We start from the raw sequence: 25,710 nt of genomic DNA, 5'->3' as shown, positions 1-25,710 counted from the left end.
TTATACTATCTGTCTATTCTATAGATTCTAAGTGATAAATTTGTATAGTTATAGATAACACAGATAACAAGGAGAAGTGTTGAAAAATTCTATAATGGAATTTCCTATTATTCTCTTCTCTATTTATAGTAAATTTACCAGCTATGTTGTCTATGGTATGCCATTTTCTCTAATTTTCTTTGTTTTTTATTTATGTAAAAGTAGCAGTTTTTAATGCTTATTTTTCTATGCTTTTATTAACACTATGTGGAGAAGACACCCCTTTTTCCGTACTGTGAACGCCAAGAGGGCTTTCTAATCATACCCATCGTGAGTTTTGCAGGCCCACAGTTGGGTTGACTAGGTGATGAGGGATGGGACCCGACATATCTGGGAGATACCACCATCCGAAAACTTCCTGGAGTTTTTTCACTTTCTGTTTTCGATCCCTGATTCTTCAGAGCAGCCATTAAGTGGTAAAAATCATAGAAACTAAGTATGCAACAGCATTTTATACGCATAAAAGTGACAAAAATGCAAAATTATGCTTTAATATGTGAAAAAAGTAATTTATGTTTTATGCAAACACATTTTTATGCGCTATTTATAAATGGTATATTAATTGTAGCTGTAGCATAACGATTCACCAAGTCATTAGAAGTTTCAAAATTCATTCGCTGAATAAAATATATTTTAAATATTAAAAATTTATCTTATGAAAGGAATAACAGTACATTGATTTTCTTAGAATGAACAGATTGTGTTGATAAATTCTCCACACAATTGACATTTCTTAGGAAATGTTCGAAAAAGGCCGACAGTGCGACGTAGCGCTATCTATTGAAAATTTATGACACTAATTAAAGAATTCGAGTCTTTAAAATTTAATTATACTCTATAATGTAAATTAATTACCGCAAAGATGTTATAACTTGCTAATTTTCTCTCTCAGGGTCGAAAAATCAATGTTTTTAATTAAAATAAGGAGGAGACGGTTTCGGATTTTCGTGTTAAATCAAACTCCATTACTAATAATGGCAATTTGTTACCTTAGAAGTAAATGCGTTTGTTACGTGATGGCACAGGAATGATGCATTAACAGTATAGGGAATGTATAATTGATTGCATGATGGATAGGTGTTAATAAGGAGAAAGAATAGGGCTTAAAAAATTAATTTAAATGTTTTACAGCCTTACTACTACGGTATTAATTCAACTGAGAGGTTTATTTATCAGTTTTACAGCTTTATAATAGATACACAAAGTAAAATGTTACCGTAACAGCTCCTTGTTGAATGTAGAAAGTTATTACTACTGGAAGCCCACTAGTTTCGAGTGGATAACAACAGTGAACACTGGCAGTTGGTCGTGGGTTCGCACCTTGTCAACTGGCTGGCCACGTGGAATTTCGGGTTTTTTTCACGTTTGTAACACGTTAAAGTCCCACAGGAGACAGGTCGCCCTTATAAAGAAATAAACCAAACCATTATTACTGAAGCACACACCCATTATAGATCTATACTGTATTAGGAATTAAGGATAATTTTATTTAGTATTATTATTGTAGCATGCTATATATTTTCTCTATTGTTTGAAGATAAGAAATAAATGAGCATGCTACAACAGTAAATTTTTGTTACGTGGAAGCATGAATGGTGTGGAAAGCAATTGTTACTACAATACCATGTTTACATTATATTGTTCATTAAAAATATATTATGATAATTAAGGAGTCGCTATTGAATATGTAATTACTTGTATTACTGCTATAACTGTAACACTCATTGTTATTGCTGTAATAACATAGCTTTTGTTTACGAATTATTGTTGAAGAATTATAAAATATGTAGTAAAACAGCAAAGTTTCTTTTTGTATAAAAGGCACATTTGTTGCTATAGAAGCTTTAAAAATTTCTGTAGTAACAGATATTAATTACAAGTAATAAACTTGTATAGTAACAAATACTAACTCTAATTACAAACACTTCTAAAGTAACAAATATTAATTACTATTAAGGGATGAAAACATTTACAAAAATGCCATAAATTAGTATTAGTGCCATAGAAAATAAATTAATTCTTTCGGCACAATCTCAAAAATAATGTAGTAGCGTTTGTTTTTTAATAATTCACATCATAATTTTTTACGAGAGGGCGCTTTAGCAGGACATCAAGATGGAGTTATAACAATAAAAATTTTATGTAAATACTTACCGCTGCTACTGTAATAAGTTTTTATTTTGAATTATTTATTAATATTTATATATTTTTTAAGCTTGTAAATATAAAAATATTATTATGTAAATAGAGAATAAAGTGCTTTAAAAATTGATTTTCGCTGCTATTACAGTAACAATTTATGATTTTAAATTATTTACTAGAATATTTTTACTGCGATTTTTAGTTGAAATACTGCGTAAGAATTATTTTTATTATTAAGTTTTTATGTTATAAGTACAATAAAAAATTTTAAAAATAATATTTAAAGATGTTATAAATCGTTAAAAAATTATTATTTCTTTTTAAATTTAATTTTCGTAGATTAGAAATTCCATTTTTATTGTCTTTAAATGTTCAATAAAATTTAAAATATATTTTAAAATTCTAAAATAAATTCTGAAAGTTCAAAAAAAAAATTCAAAACCAAAAAAATTTTCAAAATTCAAAAAAATTTCAATTCAAAAATATTTGTAAAAATCTAAAAAAATTATTTTTAAATTAAAATTTATTTATTTAAATTTAAAAGAATAATTTCTAAAAAATACTTTCATTATAAATTAAATTTTTAATTGAGTAATAAGCAGTAAAACCTGTGTAAACCGGAATCCCACGGTACCGAATATTTTTCCGTTTAGGCAGGTTCCGTTTTAAACAGGTTTTTAAACAGATAATCACTGTTTCAAAGAACTTTTTCCGTTTAGATTAATAACTTCTGTGCTTTTTGTCGAAAATTTCTGAAAGTTTGCAGGGAGGTTTGTGTATTAGCGGGATTGATGCCGTTAAATTTTGGTGATTAAAGGTCGAGGGAGTGGGAAGATAAAGGGAATTGTGTGTCGTATCTCGATAGGGTCTGACTTAATGACGATTTTACTTGTTATTACCATTTGCAATTTTTTTTTTTTTTTTTTTTTTTTTTTATAAAACTCATCCCTCCCCTCAAAAGCAAGCTCTTTTTTCTTTTATAATAGTTAAAAATATAAAAATTCTTTTAAATAAAATATCCTAACAGATGGCGCCACCAAATGTCGCCGGGAAAGTTAAGCAACTTATTGCTGGATTTTTTTTTAGAAATTTGTTTTTGTTTTGTATGTTTTTACAATTTCGGTGTTTTGTATTATTTTATGTTAAAATTTTGTGTTTTCTTTTAAAGAAAGCATTCGAAAATTTGACTTTAATACTTTTTTTAATCCATAAAAGTATTTTTATTTTTATTTTAGGACTATTCAAATTTCATGAAACTCTCAACGAAAGTTCATCAAGTTTCTCTGTAGTCTAAAAGTCATTTAAAGCATTATTTAAATTTATCTTTCCAAAAAAACGCATTGAAAATGATTTAATTTAATTTTTTCCTTTGTAAAAACAGTGTAAATTTTAGTTGAATTCTATAATTGTTTCTTTAAAATGTTTTGCTGCAGAAAACGACTCGGAAATTTTTTGGAATGTTTTGATTTTTTTAGATGAAAACATTTAGAAAAATCTAAAAAATCGTTTAAGTTTTTGTATGGAGATTATTTTGTGTTTATGGAAACAGAATTTAATAAAAATGTTTGAATTTTTTCAAACTTTTTCGAATTTTTTAAAATTTTTTGAATTTTTGAATTTTTTGAATTTTTACATTTTTTGTTTTTAAAATTTTTTGAATTTTTGAAATTTTTTAAAAGTTTTTTTGAATTTTTAAAACTTTTTTGAGTTTTAAAAATTTTTTGAATTTTTTTTATTTTTAAAATTTTTTTGAATTTTTTAAACTTTTTTGAGTTTTAAAAATTTTTGAATTTTTTGAAATTTTGAAACAAATTGATATTTGCAGAGATTTTATATTAAAAAATACACTCTAAATAGCTTATTGTTTTTTTATTTATTTTAAGTCATTAAAAGTTTTATTTAATTCTAACATAAATGTTTTTTATTTTAATTTTGAAAAAAATTTTTATTATTTTGACATTTTTGATATAAAAGAACGTTTAATATTTTTAAATTTTACTACTTTTCCTCTACTTAAAATCATTATAATTTTTATTTCAGAAGTATTTTAAATTCAGAAAAGCTGCAAAAAATATAATTAAAAATTTCATTTTGAATCTAAAACGTTGTCAAAATTAATAGTTGGACTTTTTTATACATAAATTATGTATTTTTAATTTTTTCAGATGAAAAAATGCATCTAAAATTCTAACTTCAATAGGTCTTTCGACTTATAAAATTATTTTAATTTTTATTTTAAGGTAATTTTAACTTTAAAGAAAGTCCAAAAAATTTTTTTGATTTAAAAATTTTTGAAGCCAATTTTTTTTAATGATTTTAGAATTATTTTCATTTAAATTTTTAAATGATTTGGGCTTTTAGAATCAAGTTTTAGATGCTTTTTTTAGATTCAAAAATTTTTTCGAATTTAAAAAAATAACTTAAAATGGAATTTTTTCCCCAAAAACGCTCGAAAATATAAATTTAATTGCTTTTCTAGCTGAGAAATAATAAACGTACACATTAATTCTATAAGGAAATTAGGAATGAAAAGAGCTTCTCTCTTCTTTTCATTCTCTTCTTTCTTCTCGTAAAAATTAAAGAACAAACTCCTGAAAATGATAATTGTAAAACATGTAGAAACTCGAACGGGGGATGCTAAACATCTGTCTACGTCATTGGGCTTTCAAGTAGAGTAAAATGCGCAGTGGTTTTGAGCATGTATGGCTCGGCGCCAGATGCGAGAAGGGATTGATGGTTTCCAGATATTTTCTCTATATCTGACGGACATTCATGGATATTTGTGTAAGTACATCCGTTACTAATTAACTAATATAAGTAGAGTATCATACAGGTGTTAGCGTGTAGGGTTGTCCCCACACGTAAAACGTGGGAGTTGGAAAAAAAATTCGGTTCGTCAGACACGGTCGAGTCCATATCTTAATCAATAGACGTTGTTGGCTTGCGTTATTGCTGCACATGTCACCCATTCTATAACGGTTCTTGGAGTATAAACTATACTCTACAATCCATATCAGCTATTTTAAATGGATAATGAGTCACCCTATCAATTTCTGCTGCTTCTACAGTAACATATGTGCCCTATTGGATATCACAGGTTAGTCCACGATACTTTAATTTAATCCAGTTTCTTGTATTTGATACTCGATCCCCTTCTGTTATTCTAGAGTGGTGATATTAATGTAGCTTCCTGACCTATTTTCCTTATTTCTGATACTGTAAATATGGCACAGTGGGAAAGTTTTGTTTGCTTTAGTAGTTGTAGTAGTAGTAGTAGTAGTAGTTGTAGTATTAGGTTAATGGTGTTGTTAGATTTAATTGAATTAAATGTTGATTATGTGCCGCGATTTTCTCGTGTTAATGGAGTTTAAAACGCGAGGAAACGTGAGAAATTTCGGCTGTTATCTACGAATCAATGTTGGCATTGATTAGTTGTCCTGGACACAACAGTTCGACCTTGACAAGTGACTTATTCTCTTTGGATGGTTGGAGTGGAGTGGTTCGTGATCGTTCGATTTATCGCAGATTATTGGCTAGACAGATAACGTAACCTTTACTTATTACTATAGTAGCATCACGTTACATCACAAGATAATAAGCAATTTATTTTTATTTTTATTTTTTTAAATTAAAGAAGCATCTTATAATGGCGTACATTCCTCGACGGATTCATCCTCATCATCATCACTTTAAAGTTGAACATTTTGATTTTATATTAAAAATTACAAATAAATCTTTGCATTTATTAATTTTTTATGCTTTTCTATACTTGTATAATGTATTTTTGGTGTTTTTTACGATTGTTAACGGGGGTTCTGAGAGTGGAAAGCTGTTGTTTATTTTTAAATACGCATTGATGAAGGATGCTAATTTTATTTATTAAATTATTTAAACTCGTAATTGTTTCACTCTAATTAAATTTTCTTAAAGAAGAAAGGACATTTTTATACTATATATATATATATAAGCCTAACTTATTAACAATTTATAGCAGTAACGTTAAAAAATTATTAAATATGCACCATGCGTGAAACCTCTCAGATTGTTCTTGATGTATTTCAAAGTATTCCAGGGGATCGGTTTTTTTATATCCTTCTTCTAGAACGTGTTAAATTATAAATTATAAACTTATTCGTGAAAATCGAGCAAAGGTAAGTGTTTCAGAAAGCGGGATAACGCGGAGAACGTAAGAAAAATCACACATAAAGGTCAATTATTATCCTTCTGCAGATAGACCTATTGGAGTAGTGCCAAGTCAACGCTGCAGAATCGACTGTAGTTAATAATCATGCGGTCGAGATCGAGTTTTAAGACCTTACAAGCATCCTTATATAATGTAACACGGGGAGAGAGCGAAAGAACACGTGAAAGGAATTCAAGGTCGAGAAGAAATTTTGCATTTTTCCCCCTGTTTTTTTTATTAATTCAAAAAACCTCTTTTGTGTGTTTTAAAGTCAAGTTTGTTAAGTTTTTTCATTATATAAAATTTCTTAAAGTAATACGTGATATATTTATTAAGTTTTCGTGATTACAAAACTTTGGTAATTTTTATTTTTTTTATATTTTAATATTTTTTTAAAAAAAATTGCTGTTTAAAATATATAAAATTGTGTTGTAAATTAACATTTATATTCTCTTAAGTGATTATAACATAAGCTTTTATTACAATAATTTAAAATTAATAACGATAAAAGCCTTAAAAATTCATATCGGCAGTCTTCTCCACTGATATAACATATTTAAAATGAAAAAAAGACATGAAAAATTCTATAAATTCGTCGAGATTCATAGAAGAAAATTCTTGAAAGTTTATTATTCTAAAGTTTTTATTTAATTATAATTATTATTATTTTTAAAATTAAATTTATCATTTTTTAAAGCATTAAACGATTTTCTAGGTCATCGCCTTTCATTTAAGCTATGCACCAGTTTCTCGATGCACAAATAGGTAAGATACATTGAAATTATCTTAAAAAGGGGACTTTATAATTTTAAATTTTATAGAAATAATTCCTTTTATAAGCGCAAAGAAAAAGAAAGAAAAAAAAAAAAAGATTTAAACGCGAAAAGTTGCAGTATCGATCTTTTGTGTGTTGCAGTGAAGTATGTCACTTTGCAGAGAAGTATTATTTACAGGGGCAACTGTTTTTTGTGCAACTGTTTTTTAACTCTAAATAATAGTTTTTTTCTTACATTTGTTTACAGTTTCCTTTTTATTACATTAAAAAATATCTTAGATAGATTACAATTTAGCCAATTTACTTAATTAAATTTATTAATTTTTTTTTATATTTAAAAAAAATTAGGTTTGTTGGTGATGTGTTTGCTTGTAAGTTTTACATCACGTGTTTACAGTTTTCCAAGCGGTGGTAAGTTTATTATTATTTAACCTATAAATTGATTTAAAATATTAAATAAATTATCCTGGTAAAATTAAATTTAGATTAATATCCTGCATAGTTCGTTTACACGTATATAAAAACTGGAGAAAGATAAATAAATCCTTTTTATTTATAGATATAATATAAATTACTGTAATTTATTCTTAAAGTAGTATAAGATTACAAATAGCTAAAGTATTGATCTTGTCTGGAAATATATATTCGAACATGAGAAGTTCCACATTAATCTTTGTGTGTTGCAGAGAAGTATTTTATTGTGAAGAGAAGCATCATTTACAGGGGCAGGTCTCTTCTTTCCCGCTGTTTTATAGTTTATAAAGGAATTTATATATATAAAATTTCGTTTTTTCGATGAAAATAAAACGGATGAAATAGTTTAGAAACTCAGAAACCGTGATCAAATGCGAAGAGGATCGATAAGGAAAGTTTACAAAAGTACATGTAAAATGGTTTCGTGTTACGTTCTCTTCAGCTGAAACGATTTTTACATGGAACAATTGGCGACTGTCGCTTTGCGTCATTCACAACACAATTTTTAAACGAATACAACACAGGACAAGGACATAAATTAACATATTTTTTAATATTTTATCACTGCGAATGAATGTTTGGAATTTAAAACGTTTGTTATTTTAATACATTTTAACCGTTAAGAACACAGCTTAACGTCTATAAAATTAATTTAAAACGTTTAACAAAAACACTTTCTTCTACCGAATTATTTATTAATTTACTCGATAAACAAGTTTAATCTTGCGAAAATTAATTTGTGTGCTTTGCAGTGAAGTATCTGTGCTTTGCAGAAATGATAGTTTTACAGGGGCTGACTTGAATTTTAAAAACTAGATAGAAAAAGCAAGCTTCTTTATTGATTTATAAGAAAAATGTTGCTATAATAGCAGCACGTTTTTGTATAATAGAAAATGAGTAAAAATTAAATTATGTTAACAGGTTTTAATAAAAGTCCACAATTGAGAATTCGACTTAATTAACGAAATATTGCATCTGAAAAGATGGATTTAATTAGAATTTAATTATCTAGAAAATAAAATAATATCAAATTGGAAAGAAAATTAGGGAAATAAATTGCATTCTGTTAGTAGAAAAGTATATATTTCTTTTGTTTGTTAAGATTTAATGGTATAAATATGAAGATAAGTAGAACTGTTGTTAAAACCTAAATTTTTAACTCGAACAATTGAAAAAAGAGAAGAAAATCAAGAACTAAAAGTGTTTTGTTGTAAATTTAAAGAAAAAATTTTTGAAGAGAATCAGTAAAGGAACAGAGCAAAAAAAAAAAAAATAAAAAGAACAGACAAACGACGTTGCTAAAGGAACAGTGTCAAGAAAGCTTTATAGAAATAGATTGCAGTAAAAGATAGCTGTATCAGTTAAATTTTAAAATAAAAAAACACCTAAAAAACTGAAAATATGATAAAAAGTATCAGAAGATTTCAGACTTCTAACATTATTTTTCCCCTCTTCCAAATCAACATTTTAAACAAGGAAATCACAATATATATTTGATCAATTAATCTATAGTTAAACTAATTAAATATACAAAGACTCGTTGCTATAGTAAAGTAATAACGGCAAATTGTTGTAATTTACACGTTAACTGGACAGTTATTATTGGAACTCACGATTGCTATTATTATTATCGATTCTGTTCGTGACATTTGAGAACAAAAAACAAATTTATCTATCCTTCCTGTTAGATAGAAAATGTAAAAAAGAAGTTTTTCGTGTGAAGAAAAACAGGAATAAAATATAAATTACATAGTTTTACACTGGGTTTCAAATTGAAATGTTTACTTTAGAGATGAAAAATTATATAGGGAGAGATGGGGTCAGAACAACAAAATAACATGTGATATTACTTTAATAATTAGGTTAGTCTACAGTTAACTCCTAAATTGATTCCTGAAGGTTCATTGCCCTCTGTTATAATGAAAATAACATGATTTATATTAACTATATTGTAGCAGAATCATGAGGAGCATCGCAGTGAAGTATGCCATCTTACAGTGAAGTACCATTTACAGGAGATAAAAATAAAAAAAATTAATGTAAAATTATCAGTTTTAATATGGAATTTAAACGAATTTTAATTGATAAGTAGCTAATTAATGGTCTAAATGCTTAAAATAAAATTTGCACGTAAACTAAATAAGCTACGTTTTAGGGCCTCACGCTTTTCAATTTATTACTAATTAGTAGAAAGGAAGGGTTTCATACGTCATAGATTATGGCCTTATCTAGGGCCTACAATATTTATAATCTAAATAATCTGACGCAAGTTTTAACAAGAAATTCGAATATTTTACCGAAATTGTTGGATAATTTCAGTAATTTTATCCACGTTAGTAATTAAACAACAATAATTATTAATTTTTATCTATGTCAGTAATTAAATTGCGTTTTTTTAAACTAAATTTTTAAACAGAATTAATTGTTTTTACTTTCAGATCTTTGTACAATGTTGAATGAATACACGTATTACATAAAAGTGGGTGAAGTTGGACAGATAAGTGTTGGAAACGAAAGCTTTCCGTCCAATCAAAATGGTACAAGTACAGCACCAACGACGTGTATGGTCGAATTGGTCACGTGTCCGTCCTGCCATATCTCTGTGTCTTTTCTTCATATAAATATTTCTACCTGTAGCCAAGACAACAGTTGCAGGTAATTTAAATTCGCGTGCTACTCTATTCGGGATTCTCTGTTTTTTTACTATAACAGAGCTTATAAATAGCCATTTTACAAGTAGCAATATTATGTTCTATAACCCAATTTTTTCTGTTATTATAGTAGCATACAATAGCTTTTTCTAACAATGATTTTACTGTAATATAGAATTTTTGAATAAATTATAAATTAAATATTATATCACTCTTGTAGTATTTACATCAATAGGCTAAACTATTAACATTTGGCAACGTTTCATATATACCTGTAACGACTACTAAAACAGGAAGCCATTAGTGCCTTTGTCACTGGGCACGTACAGTACAATCACACTTAAGCACTTTGGCACTTACGTACTAGCGTACTACTGTACATACATAATGAACCAAGAAAGGAGTAAACAGCAGGCAAAAGGAGGACTCAATTCTACAAATATACTACTGTAAAACAAGCTCTTTGGTATTCTGAATTTCACGAAATGTAATTTACTGTCTTACTGTGAAAGGTATCTGTACTAATGGCTTCCTGTTTCAGCAATAGTGTAAACACAGTAAATTTTGCAGTTTTACCTCTTAAAATTGTAATTAAGTAGTAAATTTTTATATATTAAAAGCCATTTTAATAAGTGTATTTCACATCTTTATACATGATAGCAAAGTCAGTTGTACAGCTGTGTTTGTACTACATTAGTTATACCCAATAAACCAATTAAATACTATAGAAATTCGTTTAGTATTACCAATATTTCTTGAAATATCATTAAATTAACAACATTTTAAAATTAATTTTTCAGGTGTAGTTACGTCCAAATTGTAGAACCATCTTACGACCACGTCAGGCGTCATTTATGCGGTTATGGGCGAAACAGCTCGTTGCATCACGTGGAATCTCAGACCAAGGTCACTTCCATTCGTTATACACGAAAATCAGCCTTTGATTCTTTCACCTTACAGTTTATTGTACTGAGTAAGTGTAAATCTTTTAAAATCCCCTTAAGTTTTATTCGTGTGTAACTTATAAAATTGTAGACAACACAATCGATACGTCGATCTATCAATTTGGGTTAATGGTTTACTAGCTGAAAAATCAATCTTTTCTTCAACTAAAAATAGACTTCAACAATCTATTTGTAACGCTGAAGGATTAACTTACGAATTTATAATCCTGATTCAACGAGAAAATTAAATTTAAAAACTCTTCCAGACGGAAAAGAAATTGAATTCATGTAGACACTTGTTTTTTCCCTGTTTTTCAATCCCAGACTACGAACCATTAACTTTAATTTATGGCTATGGATTTGGGCGGCTGACCAAACTGTGACCTTAAACTCTGGAAACTGACCTTTGCTTTTGGAATTCTCCATGTACTTCTAAAGTATTGATCAGTGTTTGATTCATAAAAAATTAATAACAATCGATCGATCAATTGCTCGGGTAAAATCAATGCAGATCCATGGATTTAAATTTAGATATTGATTTCTAACGCTGCTAACTACAATTCAGATTAAGATTTTGCTCTATAAAACGATTTTTATTGTCTGAATCTTTGCTTCTTTATATAAATAAACTCTGAGTTTGCAATATTCGAATGTTCTGAATTCCAATATGGATGTTGAAGAATTTAAGATTTCTTGAATTCGATGAGTTATAAACTCTAAATTTGGGCTTACAGAGTATATTTCTAAGCTCAAAATTCTAGAAAAACTAGAGAAATATGAGAAATTTTTTTCTGTAATTGGAAGATCACAATTAATTTCAAAGGATTTCATGTTGTATTGCATGCTGCACAATCGTCACAACCCAAGAGTTTTTATACATGTGTTACAATATGTCATAAAGTAAACTAAAAATGCTAATTGTTTGTCTAATTTTTAATATTTTTTCCATATTTTTTCATAGAAATTGTAATTACCAATGTTGGTATTTCATTTATGTATTTTAGATTATCTTTGGTACGACACTAGTACACCACCAATGAGTGTGCTACTAGTTGAAAGAAATTGAGAACCACTAATTCATCATATATGCACATATATGCATATATTTGGCATTTATCTTTGTTGACGTAAAGGCAGCAAACATACTTTCCTAACTCAAAATTGATGAGAAAAAACAAACTTAAATTTAAAAATGCACTACAAACCATAAGGTGCCTAAGCTGTCAAGAGGCTCCAAAAAATTCCTAATACCTTCTCAGGTTCCACTGTTCTAGTATTAAAATGTATGATGGCCTGTTGAAGAAGCCTGAAAGAAATTAGTCAGCAGTCCAGTTTAATATAAATTTGACTAAATTTTTTTAAAGAAAAAAAATTCCACTTAAGACTCCATTTTTCAGCGAGAAATCCTTAAGAAATCAATGTAATTTTCTCAATAAAGTCAAAGTTCAAGATGACTACTCCATAGAATACATTCTCATCTTGCAAAAAAGTCTGAAGAAGTTTAAATAATCTAATAAAAATATTCTTATTAGATTATTAAAATTTTCCATTTGGTTTTTTTTCCTTCCTTAGATGCTTAATGTACGAACTAACTACATTAAATTTTTTAATGATAATAAAATTCGCATAATTAGACTGCTATCGGGTATGAATGTAAATGAGAATCACAAAGAGAGGATAATTAATCTACTTGTCTTGTCTTTAATTTAAAGAAACTATTAAGTATATGCGAAGATAATAATAATAATATAAAAAATTTCCATTTGATGAAAGAAATAAAATTACAACTTTCCTTTCTATTCATTCATTTTTCTTCCCTCTAGAAAAATCTTTCATGCAATTTAAATCTTTCAAACTTTCTTTAAAATGCATTTAGGAAAATGCTATTAATTATATATTCAATTTCCAGACGTTTCTCGGATTAAAAACGGTTTTAAAAAGTTCGTTACAAAAAAATACAGTCGATTCTCCAGTTTGTTTAGAGGGGTGTGCTCGTGGGAGTGGCCAATTCCGAAGTGGGTGTGACAATTACCGATGGGGCGTGGGCATCAGCATTACAAAGTTGGAGCCGTCGTTTGTGGGCGTGACTTAGTGACGAAAAGGCGGGACTAAAACAACGAAAGAGGCGTGACCCACTGACAGTGGGAGGGGCCGATCGAAAGTGGGAGGGGCTAAAGATTTATTGACGTATCCGCGATTTAGGTATTTATTAATTTTAATCGTAGAAAGTCCCTCCATTCGTTAAGCATTAAGGAAAAGAAATTTAGAAAAGAGTTTAATTATCTTTTATGGATGAAAATTTGTCATTTATAATTATGCATACCAGTAATAAAGTTAATTACATCTTATGAATGAGAATTAATTAAAATCAATTAAGCAAAGCGTAAATTAAATTGTAATTTACAGCGTAGGCTTGAATTAATTTTTCTAGCCTTAAAAATACCGGATTATCGATTTTTTAAGCTGTTATATCCGGGGAAAATAATCCAGAATTAAAATTAGTAAAAAATATTTACGGTTAATTACGCGCTGGAGCTGTTAGAAGCTCATCCAATGGAATGATTTAAACTGTGATTCTCAGAAGATTCATTGGATGATAATTTTTAAGAAATTTCTAATTATACGAGGTGATTATGAGGAAGAGATAAAGCACTTAACTAAAAATTAAATGAAAAAAAATGAAATAAAATAAAATAGGGGTATTAAACTTTAAAAAAAAGAAAGGAAATTTAATTAAATCTTGCAAACTTCAATAAATTTGATTTAGAACTGAGAAGAGAGATAAGGTTTTATAACTTATAAAAGCTGGATGAATAGGAGGTATATATGTATCCGTGTAAGCATAAATTTTTAAATATAATTTTAAAAAATAGCAATATATCAGGAGAACAAAAATCCATAAACTTGATATTAAAATATTTCAAAGAAGAGTTTCGGTCATATGTTACATTCATAGCCAGGATGCTACGTTAGAAAAAAAACGGAACAAACTCTATAAATTTATATATATAAAGCTGAATAAGAATGCAAAATAAAATTGTACAACCCGAAATATCCAATTTGTGTTGTTTCTGGTATTGAATCTGCCTTTTTTTTGGTCCTAAGGAACTCTTAAAAATTGCTTACCTTTAATATAAAAAAGAAATTCTTTGATAAAAATCAATTTTCTAAGGTACTGGATTTATTTTTTTATTGGAAACAAGTATGTTAGGGAAAAAAAAATTTAAATATTTTTTAAAAAATTTATTATGCAACTCTACGAAAAAAAGAAAAATAATCATAATAAAAAAAATTATAGTAATCTTCCAGAGATGGCGCTATGAGCAGATTTGTTTACAAATTAAAATTGTGAAAGTATTTTTAATTTAAACTTTAATGAAATTTAAATGAAATTATTTAAATTTTAAATGAAATTTTTAATTTGTGAGTTGAGCTTGAAAGTTTTATATTTAATCATTTGTATCTAATTAGTATGTATATTTCTAACGTATTACTCAATTCGTAATTTTTATTTGTTTATTTATTTATTTTTTAAAATTAAATTAACGGTTACTTGTTTTTAATGTCAAAATTTTAAAATATAATACAATTAATTTTCTTTAAATTAAAATATGTAAACGATAAATTCACCAATAGACTTTAATTTCAAAATTTAAATATAAGCCAATAGTCTTGTTTTTGATTAAAAATGAATTAACCAATAGACTTTCAGTAATTTGAAAATTCAAATATTAGCCAATAGTCTTATTTTGTTTAAAAATGGATCGACCAATAGACTTTTACTAATTTGAAAATTCAAATATTAGCCAATAGTCTTATTTTGTTTAAAAATGGATCGACCAATAGACTTTTAGTAATTTGAAAATTCAAATATTAGCTAATATTCTCATTTTTATTTAAAAATAGGTTTACTAATAAACTTTTAATAATACATAACTCGAAATATTAGTCAATAATTTTCTTCCAATTTAAAAAATAAAAATAATTTTTAAAAATTTAACGAATTTTTATTAATTTACACGTTCGAAGATTAACCAATAATCCCTGCCTAATTTAAATATTTAAATATTTTTATTTTTAATTTACATAAAAATAAATCCATTTAATACAATAATTTATTTATACATTAATTATTCAGATATAAACAGATTAATAGCTTTATTCCAAATTAAATTTCCATGAAGTTTTTATGTACGAAAATATCTTTGAAACAAATCATCATTAATGAATAAATAATTCCATTTAATAAGACATTATTTTAATTAAGTAAAAGTTTTTAAATACAAAAATAGCAAAAAAGTAATAAAAATTAAATCTAAAAATAAGTATTAAAATAGTTTCCTTATATTACAAGTTGGAGACAAAAATTATTATTATTTTTTTATTTTTCTTTTTACTTTCCGGCTCTGTTATGTACAACAGAGGGAAAATATGGCGCTCGGTCAAAAACGACCCTTAAGATTTTTATATTTTTGGATTCAGGGGATCATGAAACGTTTAAAAATGCCAAAAAGGGGAGCTTTTTTTTTACAGGTATGGATGTAAGTGTATATGGGGGCACGATTTAGGGGACACAGCTTAATAATTCCTGCAGTGGCGCGTTATAACTTCATAGAGCACAGGTAAATTTAATTTAGGGGGCCCCATGTATTGTACGGTGTTGATTTCAAACACTTTTCTTCAAGGAAATGTTTTTGTATAAAGGATTGGTTTGGGACCTCCTGTTGGTGAGGCCCTCATGCAATTACCCGTTTTGCCTATAGGATAACATACCACTGAACTCCTGTGTATTTTCGAAAATTTCTGAAATTTTGCGGCTAGGTTTGCTTATTAGGGCCATCGACACTATTAAATTTCGGTGGTTACAGGTCGAGTGTCATAACTTGAATGGGGTCTGAATTAATGACGGTCTTACTCGTTACAACTTTTATAAAACTCATCCCTACCCTGAAAATAAGCATTATTCCACTTTATAATGATTAATTATATAAAAAGTTTTTTTAAAAATAAAACATCATAACAGATGGCGCCACGCACGACGTTTTAAATGTTGTTGCCTGGAAAGTTACGCAGCTCGTTGCTGGCTATTTTTAATAAATGCAACAATAGTAATAATAGAACAGCATAAAGTACAAATATAGTATTTTTATTAAAGAGTGATCAGTAAATTATTTTTTAATTCACTTATAAGAAATTTCGTTGTCGTACATTTAATCCAAATTGAAAAGATGGGGAAAAATTAATATCCTTTTACTTTGATTAGAAAATATCAAGGAAAAAATTTCTCAGGGATGAAAAATTTCTTTATCCTTCATGCTTCAGAAAATTCAATCAATATTAGAAAAGAAAACTGTTTTGATTAAAGCCCTTTATTGGATACTTAATCAATTTTAGCCCTTGAGTAACTTTATCCCTGTCTTCTAATATCGAGTCTACGCCTTAAATTGAGGGAAGGGGGGGGAATATGTTTCATATAATTATATAAACTATAGTCCACAAAAAAGTAACAAATCTCAAATATATTTTTACTTTCTACGCTTTTTTCCACGTTTATTAAAGAAATTTTAATTAATAAGGTTGAATGAATGACTTCAAATATTTAAATTTCGTTTAGATAACGCTATTGATTGATGCATCAGATTCAAATTTAAAACTTCAAATGCCATCATCCAATTGGTTAATTCTTAAATAATTTAAATTTGAAAATTTGAATATAAGTAAGCTATTGGTTAAAAATTGAATAAGAAAAATCTATTGGTTAATTTTAAAAAAAAAATTTGAAATTTGAATACGTTAATTGATTAACTTTCAAAAATTTCAATTAAATGCATGAATAAAGATCATTAACAGTTTTTTTCCTAAGGTAATTAGGAAAATGATACCTTTTAACATTTTTAAATAATTAATTTCAATTATTTTAACTGAAATTAATTATGAACCATAACATACATTCAACGTTATCATGTCAGCAGAAACATTATCCTTCAGAGGACCAAGATCATCAATAGATGGCAGTACATCCTTTAAATCTTCTCTTCTTCATAATAAATTCAATTAAAAATTAATCAATCTTGTACAAGAAACTCCTAGAAGCCAAGAGGAATTGTTTTTTATCTGGAAAATAAATTTATTTCCTCGATAGAAAATAAGATATTTTAGACTGAAATTTATATACCACTCATCCGAATGTCAATTCAATCTATAACAAAATTATTAAGGCTCTATTGGTTATTTTTATTTTTTTCTTTTCTAGACAACATCTATACCTTCCAAGGCACACAAGACTATTCAGAATCCAATGGCACAGGAACTTTTCAATCTCCTTATTTTCCTCAAATCTATCCGAGTGATTACGTTGCAGAATACAGATTTCACAATTTAAATGTCATGGGTTGCGTACAAATAATATTCACCGATTTTCGTATATCACCTTGGTCATACATAGAGGCAAGTGCATTTTTTTCCCCTGTATTTATTATCATTTTTTTCTTCCTTCCTATAAAAATCTATCGTGTGATGTTCTCCTATTGATCTTACCAGATTTCTTTTCCTCCTTTATTGAATTTTTCCAGACTTATTTCTCTTTTCAGATATTTTTGAATTTTATTTTATTTTTATTTTTTATTTTTTAATCTTCGAAGTAAGTTAGAAAATTTCATTCCTTTTTTTTATCTATTTATTTTTTTATATTAAATGTGTGATTCAATATATTTTAAAATTCTTCATCAATTTTAAAAATTATTTCGCCTCCAATCGTCTTACCTTCCGTGCTTTTGATTTACTGAATAGATTTATTTTTTATAGAGAAGTTGTTTTTCTATAATTTTTTTCTTATGGTACATATGTTATGCATGAAATTTTTAATATCATCGCGAGAAAATTAATTGAACTTTTTGGAAAAAAATCAAGTAAATTAACATAAATTATTCTAGATACTTACGAATTATCTAGAATTCTGTATAATCTATAATGGCTAATAATGGCTTTAACTTCCCAAGAACTAGTTGCAATATCCATGATAGCGTAATATGTGCAAATATATGAAATTATTTTAAACTTATACAGTAATTTCTTTTATAAAGGAAGATGTTGAGCAAGTACACGCCATATTTCGGAATATAAAATTATGCAAATGATCCAAAATGGTGTATAGAGTGTAAACAATGATTATTTTCAAGAGTTTATAGCTGACCTATTCATTTGTATAGAACTATGCGAATAAATAAATTATGTAGAGCTGGATATATCTAGATAACATTTTAGATTCCTCTCTACATTTCGACAATTCTAGATTTTTTTTATCTACTAGAATATTAAATAACTCTAGATTTTACAGATAGAAGAACTTCAGTATTATTTAAAACTCTATATGGAGAAGCTAGAATTCATCTAAAATTCTAGACTTTAGGGCAATTATCAATTTAACATAAAGTTCCAGATATAGATCTGTTTGTTTTCGTGTTTGAGGCGGTTAAACTTACCGCTCTGGAGGACCCAGGATCGAATCCAGTATGCACCAATGTGCTCACCAATGTCCGAGTGGATAAGATCGGTGATTGTTGGTTTGTGGGTTCGCTTCGCATCTGACTAAAGAGCTGGTATGTGGAACTTTTGTTTTTTTTTTCACATACCTAACAAATAAATAGAGGGAATTTCCATAAAAGCAGGCATTCCCCTTGTCTGATGGCTTATGTGGCTATCAGCCAAAGGGGTGCCCCGGGTGGGCTATGTGGCATTGTATTCACTCGGCCATTAATAAGCCGTTTTGCCATAGCCAACATCATTAACAAATTTAAACGGCAGTGATTTTAAATATAAAAATCTTATGTCAAAGGACAATGCAAATAAATAAATAAATAAATGATTCTAGAGATTAATTATTTATCGGAAAACTAGAAATTATTAAAAATTTTATAGAGATTAACAGAGGACTACTGTCTACTTCAAATTCAACCAATTAGAGTAAACACAACGATGACGTCATTGAAAAATTTTATTACTCGATATCTAACGTATAACGGATAGAACTGCCTGTCTCAAGAAAACGTTTTATTTTACTTTATTTTATTTTTTTCTCCTGGGAATATTTTGTTTACTTTATTGTCACTGCAAATATTCATATTTATAAAGATTTAGGTTATAAAATTTGATATAAATTTCATAACCGATTCTGATAAATAGAAAAATTTACCCATTTTCAATCTCGATATGAATACTATCACCTATTTATAAATAAATTAACTTATGTAAATAGACCTATATATATATATTATTATTATTTAGTGTAATAAAATCGATATAAAACAAGCAAGAAATCATAAAAACGACTTTTTCCTTGATTATTAATAGAGTAAAATTAAATAAAATCATATGTATAATGTGTTTCCTCCATAAAATATATAACTTATTTAGAATGCTCCATTAAAATTAATAGAAAATATACATCCAGACAGTCAGGAATTCAAAGAGAGGGAGTGTAGAACGTTCTATAATTCAGAAAATAAGCGTTTTATAAACCATACTTAAAAATTTACTTCCAAAAATAAAGAAAATTTATCTATTCAAATTTAATAGAGAACTTTTGAAGATGTTTACATATTTTTTCTAAAATAAAAAAAAATAAAATAAAATAAAATAAAATAAAGCAAATAATTCTTGGACAGTGTCGAAGGGAAAATTGCTAGCATTCATATTTCTCAATAAAACTAGATATAAATTTTCTTTTCCCCATTTAAATATATAAATTTTCAAATATTTCTAATGGAATATAGAGAAGAGGAAAATAATAATAATAATAATAAATAAAAAATGAAACAGAAAATGTGTTTTGCTTTTCGGAAAGTTTATGTAATATTCATGTTGTTTTGAATAGAAAATAAGCCATTAATATATTTTATTATTCTTATTTTTTCCCCGTTCTTTTGTATATTTCAATTTTGTATTTATGTTTGTCTTCTGTGCTTTTATCCCTTTGATGATGAATGAATGTATTAAGGCGTAAATGGAAGCTGAATTTTGATATTAAATCTGAATTTAGTACTGCTTATTTCGGAATTATTCTTGTTTAAGTGGATGGAAAACGTGGAAAATATTATTAATTATTACTTTATCAATTGTTTAGCATTCTAGTTTCTTTTCTATAACGCCTATCATTGAACGAGTGAAGAATACGGGTTGTAGGTTCAGTGATGTGCCTGTTTTTGCGCCTGACTAACGTGCTGGCCACGTGTTGTTTTCTTCACGTGTTAATTATGCGACGGCTTACCATAGAAAATCTGCCGGCAGGCATCTCGTTTGTAAATAGTCCGTGAGTTTATGGGCGATCTGCCAAAGGTTGTGTTGCCCTATTCCATCAGTCTGGTCTTTTGCTACAATCCCTTGAATAATTAGCCTCCATTTTTTTTAACGAACCTGGCATTTTTGCTTAATTTTTAATTTAATTTTGTATATTTAAGGTGTCTAGTCTCAAATTATGTAAGTGTCACACGAACTCATAGTTTCACGAGAGAAAAACCCGTTCGTTGAGATAATTCACTGAATGAGTCTCGTTCCACACGATTCAACGTGCCAGACACTCAGGTTACTTAAGACTAGGCTCTAAGAAAGCGAAGACCACAACCACAGTCAGGGTCTTTGGCTTTTTGGTGGTCATTGCGGTTTATAGTTGTTTCCGTATAAGATAATTTTTATTATGATTTAGTAAATATTAATCTTCTAAACTTGTGCTACATATACATAAGCCTACTATATTTCTACAAAGCAAACGGAAAACTTTGTATGAAACAATGAATCCACAATGGCTAAAATATTGAAGAAATCATTCATAATAATGGTTACCGCAGTAATCTCTACTGCAGAAAATGAAATCGATTCTCCAAATGCAGTGAAATTTTGGCACTGTTTGGACTTATATACATATTATATAGGATAGCAAGTTAGAAGGATCGTTTATGAGGCCCGAAGAGATAATTAGACTAGGCCTCTCTCATCCAGAATTGCACAAACATGTTGCAGAATCACATAAGCGTATTGAAGAATTTCTGAGAGATCCTGAAGAACGTCAGGATCTCTCAGAAATATATATATAAATATATTTCTTAGAGATAATATATTTATATATGACTAAATACACCAGAATGTTTTAAACTTACAATTTATTTATTAACAGGTTCTGGATACTAATAGAACACGAATAGCAATGTATGATGGGAATATCTTCCGTCCACCAGTTACAGTTTCAACAGGGCCTAATTTAACACTTTACTTTAAAGCAAACGATGATTATCCAAATTCTGGTTTCAGAGCCAAGTATGCATTCTTTGCAGGTACAATATATGTTCAATTATGTTATCAAACTATTCGTAATTAATTAGCTTTACCTAACTTGGATCCTTTTGCAGATGCTGAGAAGTGTCAAGTGATGTTACCTTCAACGGGTGAATTTCAATTTAGTAAAAAAACGTTTTTAGTGACGACAAAACAAGAATAATTTTATGCTGCTTCCATTACAGAATGCGGTGGTTCTCTAGAAAATCATGGAGGAGTAATCACATTAAGCAAAACCAATACGGACCAGAAGATGCAGATCTATGATTGTGTTTGGATTATCCATCCTAAATTCACCTATACCTACGAAACTTATTTAGCATTAAGAATAGCCCAATTTAAAAACATGGGTAAGTGATACGAATGCCACTTTGACCCGAAGACTTCAAGCCATTGTTGAGTTGACTCGGACTTGGCACTTTTCTTTGGCTAAGGTACTCCAGACTGAAGTACCTTAGCCAAAGTAAAATTCTGTAAAGAAGAATCCACAAGTAAATGGTACATATTTCTCTTAGGTCAAAAGTCAACTTTGGAGATTAGACAAGGTATCACGTCCACCTCCCGCCTTCTCTACACAGCCAGAGGTTACCACCAGAAACCATCTGGTCAAGAGCTGATTGTATCAGCTAGTTCGGGTTATTATTTAAGGTTTAGTGGGTGTTTTGGAAACAATTCCTTCATGTCGATCGTTTATAGCACGTTCACTTATAACGGTAACTATTACATTTCATGATTTTCATACATCGAAATAGATCGATTAATGGTATTGTTATATCACGTTGCAGAATGCCACCACACGCAGGAGTACCGCTGTAAAAATGGAAGATGTATAAAGAAGCAACTGAGATGTGATGGATTTAATCATTGTGGTGATAAATCAGACGAATCATCCTGTTTCACGGGTCAGTATCTTCATTCTTCTTAAATCAATGGTTCAGTTTAGTACACGGCAATGGGCGATCTGCCAAGGGAATGCCTCCAGGGAGAACTTTCTAAAGGAAATCGTCCCCTCTATTTAGGTGTTAGTAACGCGAAGAAAACCCGGCAAACTTCACGTGGACAGCCCATTGACGAGGTGCGAACCCACGAATGTTCGGTGGTTTTATTCACTCGGCAACTGGTGGATCCTTAATTCAAGGGCAAATAAATGCATTCCTAATCCGCTATACCAATAAAGAAATTATTTAAAAAATTTCACAGACCCTGCATTAAAAAGGGGGTTTCAAAGCATCCAAACGCATTAATTTAAAGCCAACCCCTATTTTAAATCGAATAATTTGATATTAGTTTATCTATTTTTAGATCACGTAACCATACAGTTAACGTCATAAATATGAAATTATAGTAAATATATAGTACAACAGGGACCCGATATAATTATAGCCACTCAGTCAATCTGCCTAATTGGTTTATCGCGTGATAGACTCGCACCAAAAACAAGAATGCCAATAGTATAATAAAGACTGGTAAGAGAAGTAATTTGGACGTTACTTTATATTGCTACAAGTAGCAGTATAGAGTTACTCGGGTGTGATGACAGGAAATATAAGGATTTAAAGCTGTGGAAGAGCTTACTACACTCACGTGGCTTCGATATTTTCAGGTACTTCGAGTGGTCGGGACACCAGCTGGTGGCAATCGTTCTCACCCAAGTTATATTATCCCAAACAAGACGGAGGAGGTTCAGGCAACCCGACAACTCTCATACTCATCGCTAGCATTGCGGGCTTTGGTATGTTCGTCTGGACATTCGCTACAGTCCTTACCAAGTTGCAGAAGAAGAGGAGGACCCCGAATATTCGCGAGGCAGTACACACCATCAGCGGCGATGTTGGTGAGTTTTCTCAATATATCTATTAAAAAATTTTAAAAACTATTTAACCTGAGTAAATAGTTTGTCTACGTACAAAAACAGTTGGAGGAGATACGTAATTGAGGCCAAAAAAATCCCCTGCATCGATTTTATTAAAGATTCTCTCCACCTTCAATTTTCTGTCTGGGTATTGTTTGAGCTTTTATTGTAGTGATCCGGATTAAAGTGCTTCCTGCTCGATCAATCACTGGACAATTTTCAATGATGCTAACAAATTAATGGCACGTGCTCACTCCCTCTCGTAAAATTGATTTATCTTACCCCCTCTTTTTTTCCTCTCTCTCTTTCTCTCTATCTGTCTGTCTGTATATATTTTTAGTATACTTTATCTCAATAATAGGGATTTTTTGTGTTGTACGATAACAACAAAACCTTAATTAATTATGTAACTTAATTATTAACATAATTATCAAGAGATGGCGCCACGCAAAATTTTAAAAAAGGATTATTTTTTAAGTTATTAATTACGCTTTCTTAAATTTTTCTAGAAACGGTTAATTTGTTTAAAATCTAAAGTAATTAAATGTTATGAAAAAGATTAGATATTTAATTTTGAAAAATTTTAATTCGCAATTATAATAATAATTACCTAAATTATCCCTAGATGGTGCCACTACAACCTTGCTCTAACGATATTTTATCACCGATTTATGGGTATTTATACAATTTTGATCGATTTTCTTGCAAATATATATATTTATATTTCAGCCAGTTACCAGTTTTAGAACGTGAGAAGCTCATAAATCGTAGAAAATGTCTAAAATTTTCCTTGAAATTTAATATAGATGTACCTGGTTAAATATTCTCGACCAATATTGTTAACAAACGTTCACATAAAATTTAATCAGTTTTCTCAGAAAGTATGTAATATAATTTAAACTAAGAAAATCGCTTGTGTGTAAGATTATAAGTAAGATAAATTAGCAAAACGACATGAAAACGTAAGAAATTTGTGTATCTTTTATAGGTACTGTACTTAATAACCGATGGTTTGTATTGCAGATGCTGAGAATCGGAGAAATTCTCCACCATCCCCACCTATGTACGATCCACCCCCGTCGTACGAAGACGTAGTCAAGCCGTACACTACACCACCCCCGGACTACACGACTGCAGTGAGCGGGATGACCCGCAGTGGTGCTGATAACTTAGCCTTTGTTCCGGACAGTCAGGGCGAATCCAGGACCCACTTACCACTTCTGAGGAACCTTTTGAGGAATTTAAGCCCCACTCAACCTCCTCCTCGTCCTCCTCCACCCGGATCTTCTAGGAGGACCTCGAAACACAGCTCTTTAGCCACCACTCCTAACTCCAGTGGGACCGGGGAGTGCGAAGTTTTTGTCATCACGCCCGGAAGCTGTAAGCACAATGGAGCATGTAGTTGCGCCTATTATCGCACCCCGGCATGTTCTAGTACGCAAGATAGTCGCTGCTGAGCCATATCAACTGTAGGTGCTTCGTTTTCCTCCCTTAGTTCGAACAAAACGTGCTTTTCTGATAGTTAGAAGGCGTCTTTTCCCCACTATCTTTCTCTCTATCTCTCTTTCTCTATCTCTCTATCTCTCTTCAAAAGTAGCATCTTAGATTAGTGCACATTAACATATGTTATTTTTAGGTTCCATGACGCCAGGAACCCTGGTACGTCTCTAGAAACGAAGACTATAGAGGAAAAAAATACAAACATACAACAAAAATTTATTTTCTTTCAGCTAGCAATACGGAGGAGTGTAGATTCGCTCGTGTCGTGTGTATATACAGATACATATTCATATATAAATATACATACATAAATTATATAATAAAATATAGATGAATTTTTTACTGTAAATAATAATTCTTTGGTTTCTCACCGGTGAGAAGTCGTGGATAGAGTTCCTTGTAAATATCGTTTGTAAAAAGATGGCGATGGGTGATGTGCGCCATCTAGAATGTTTACCTGGTTCACAATAAACCGATCTGTTGATATTAAAACTTGTATTTTGATTCGATGAAAATGGCTCCGTGTTGAATATCCACCCAAGAGAAAACTTTGGCACTTGGTATCTGTAAAGAGATCGTTTTAAATCGAATCGAATCGAAAATTCTTCTTGACAAATCTACGGGGAGAAGCGATTTTCATAAATTAAGAAAATTACTGCAGTAATCCTTACAGGCAACGATTTCAATCATGCCGAGATTATTTTGGTAAAATGGTCGATTAAGCTGCTATTTTGAGGTCGTAGCCGCTACGAAAAGTGATTTTTCGTGTCGAATATGTATATCTGATGCAATTTTATCGAATATATTTCTATAATCCGTGTTCG

The 25,710-nt window shown here is 29.3% G+C and overlaps 1 protein-coding gene across 4 annotated transcripts; it reads left to right on the top strand.

The window, feature by feature from the left end:
• Positions 1-4,882: 4,882 nt before the first annotated feature.
• On the top strand, positions 4,883-25,401 carry LOC136969830 (suppressor of tumorigenicity 14 protein-like). 4 transcript variants are annotated; one of them, XM_067264104.1, is made up of 14 exons: positions 4,883-4,965; positions 7,080-7,129; positions 7,488-7,550; positions 10,052-10,268; positions 11,065-11,237; positions 17,462-17,655; positions 21,377-21,533; positions 21,609-21,644; positions 21,720-21,884; positions 22,050-22,247; positions 22,320-22,436; positions 23,138-23,368; positions 24,012-24,061; positions 24,410-24,521. In XM_067264104.1, the coding sequence occupies exons 2-13, from the start codon at positions 7,102-7,104 to the stop codon at positions 24,035-24,037; spliced, it is 1,605 nt and encodes a 534-aa protein (XP_067120205.1). In that variant the 5' UTR covers positions 4,883-4,965; positions 7,080-7,101; the 3' UTR covers positions 24,038-24,061; positions 24,410-24,521. The 4 variants fall into 4 exon arrangements, with proteins under 4 accessions (XP_067120205.1, XP_067120202.1, XP_067120204.1 ...); XM_067264103.1 differs by lacking the exon at positions 24,012-24,061 and adding an exon at positions 6,412-6,561 and having other exon boundaries at positions 4,906-4,965; positions 24,410-25,401; XM_067264101.1 differs by lacking the exon at positions 24,012-24,061 and having other exon boundaries at positions 24,410-25,401.
• Positions 25,402-25,710: the final 309 nt, after the last annotated feature.

Source organism: Centruroides vittatus, unplaced genomic scaffold (genome assembly GCF_030686945.1).
Source record: "Centruroides vittatus isolate TY-2023 unplaced genomic scaffold, ASM3068694v2 contig_181, whole genome shotgun sequence".
Lineage (NCBI taxonomy): Eukaryota > Metazoa > Arthropoda > Arachnida > Scorpiones > Buthidae > Centruroides > Centruroides vittatus.
Note: the sequence above shows the minus strand (reverse complement) of the source record. Positions and strands in the feature narration are given on the sequence as shown.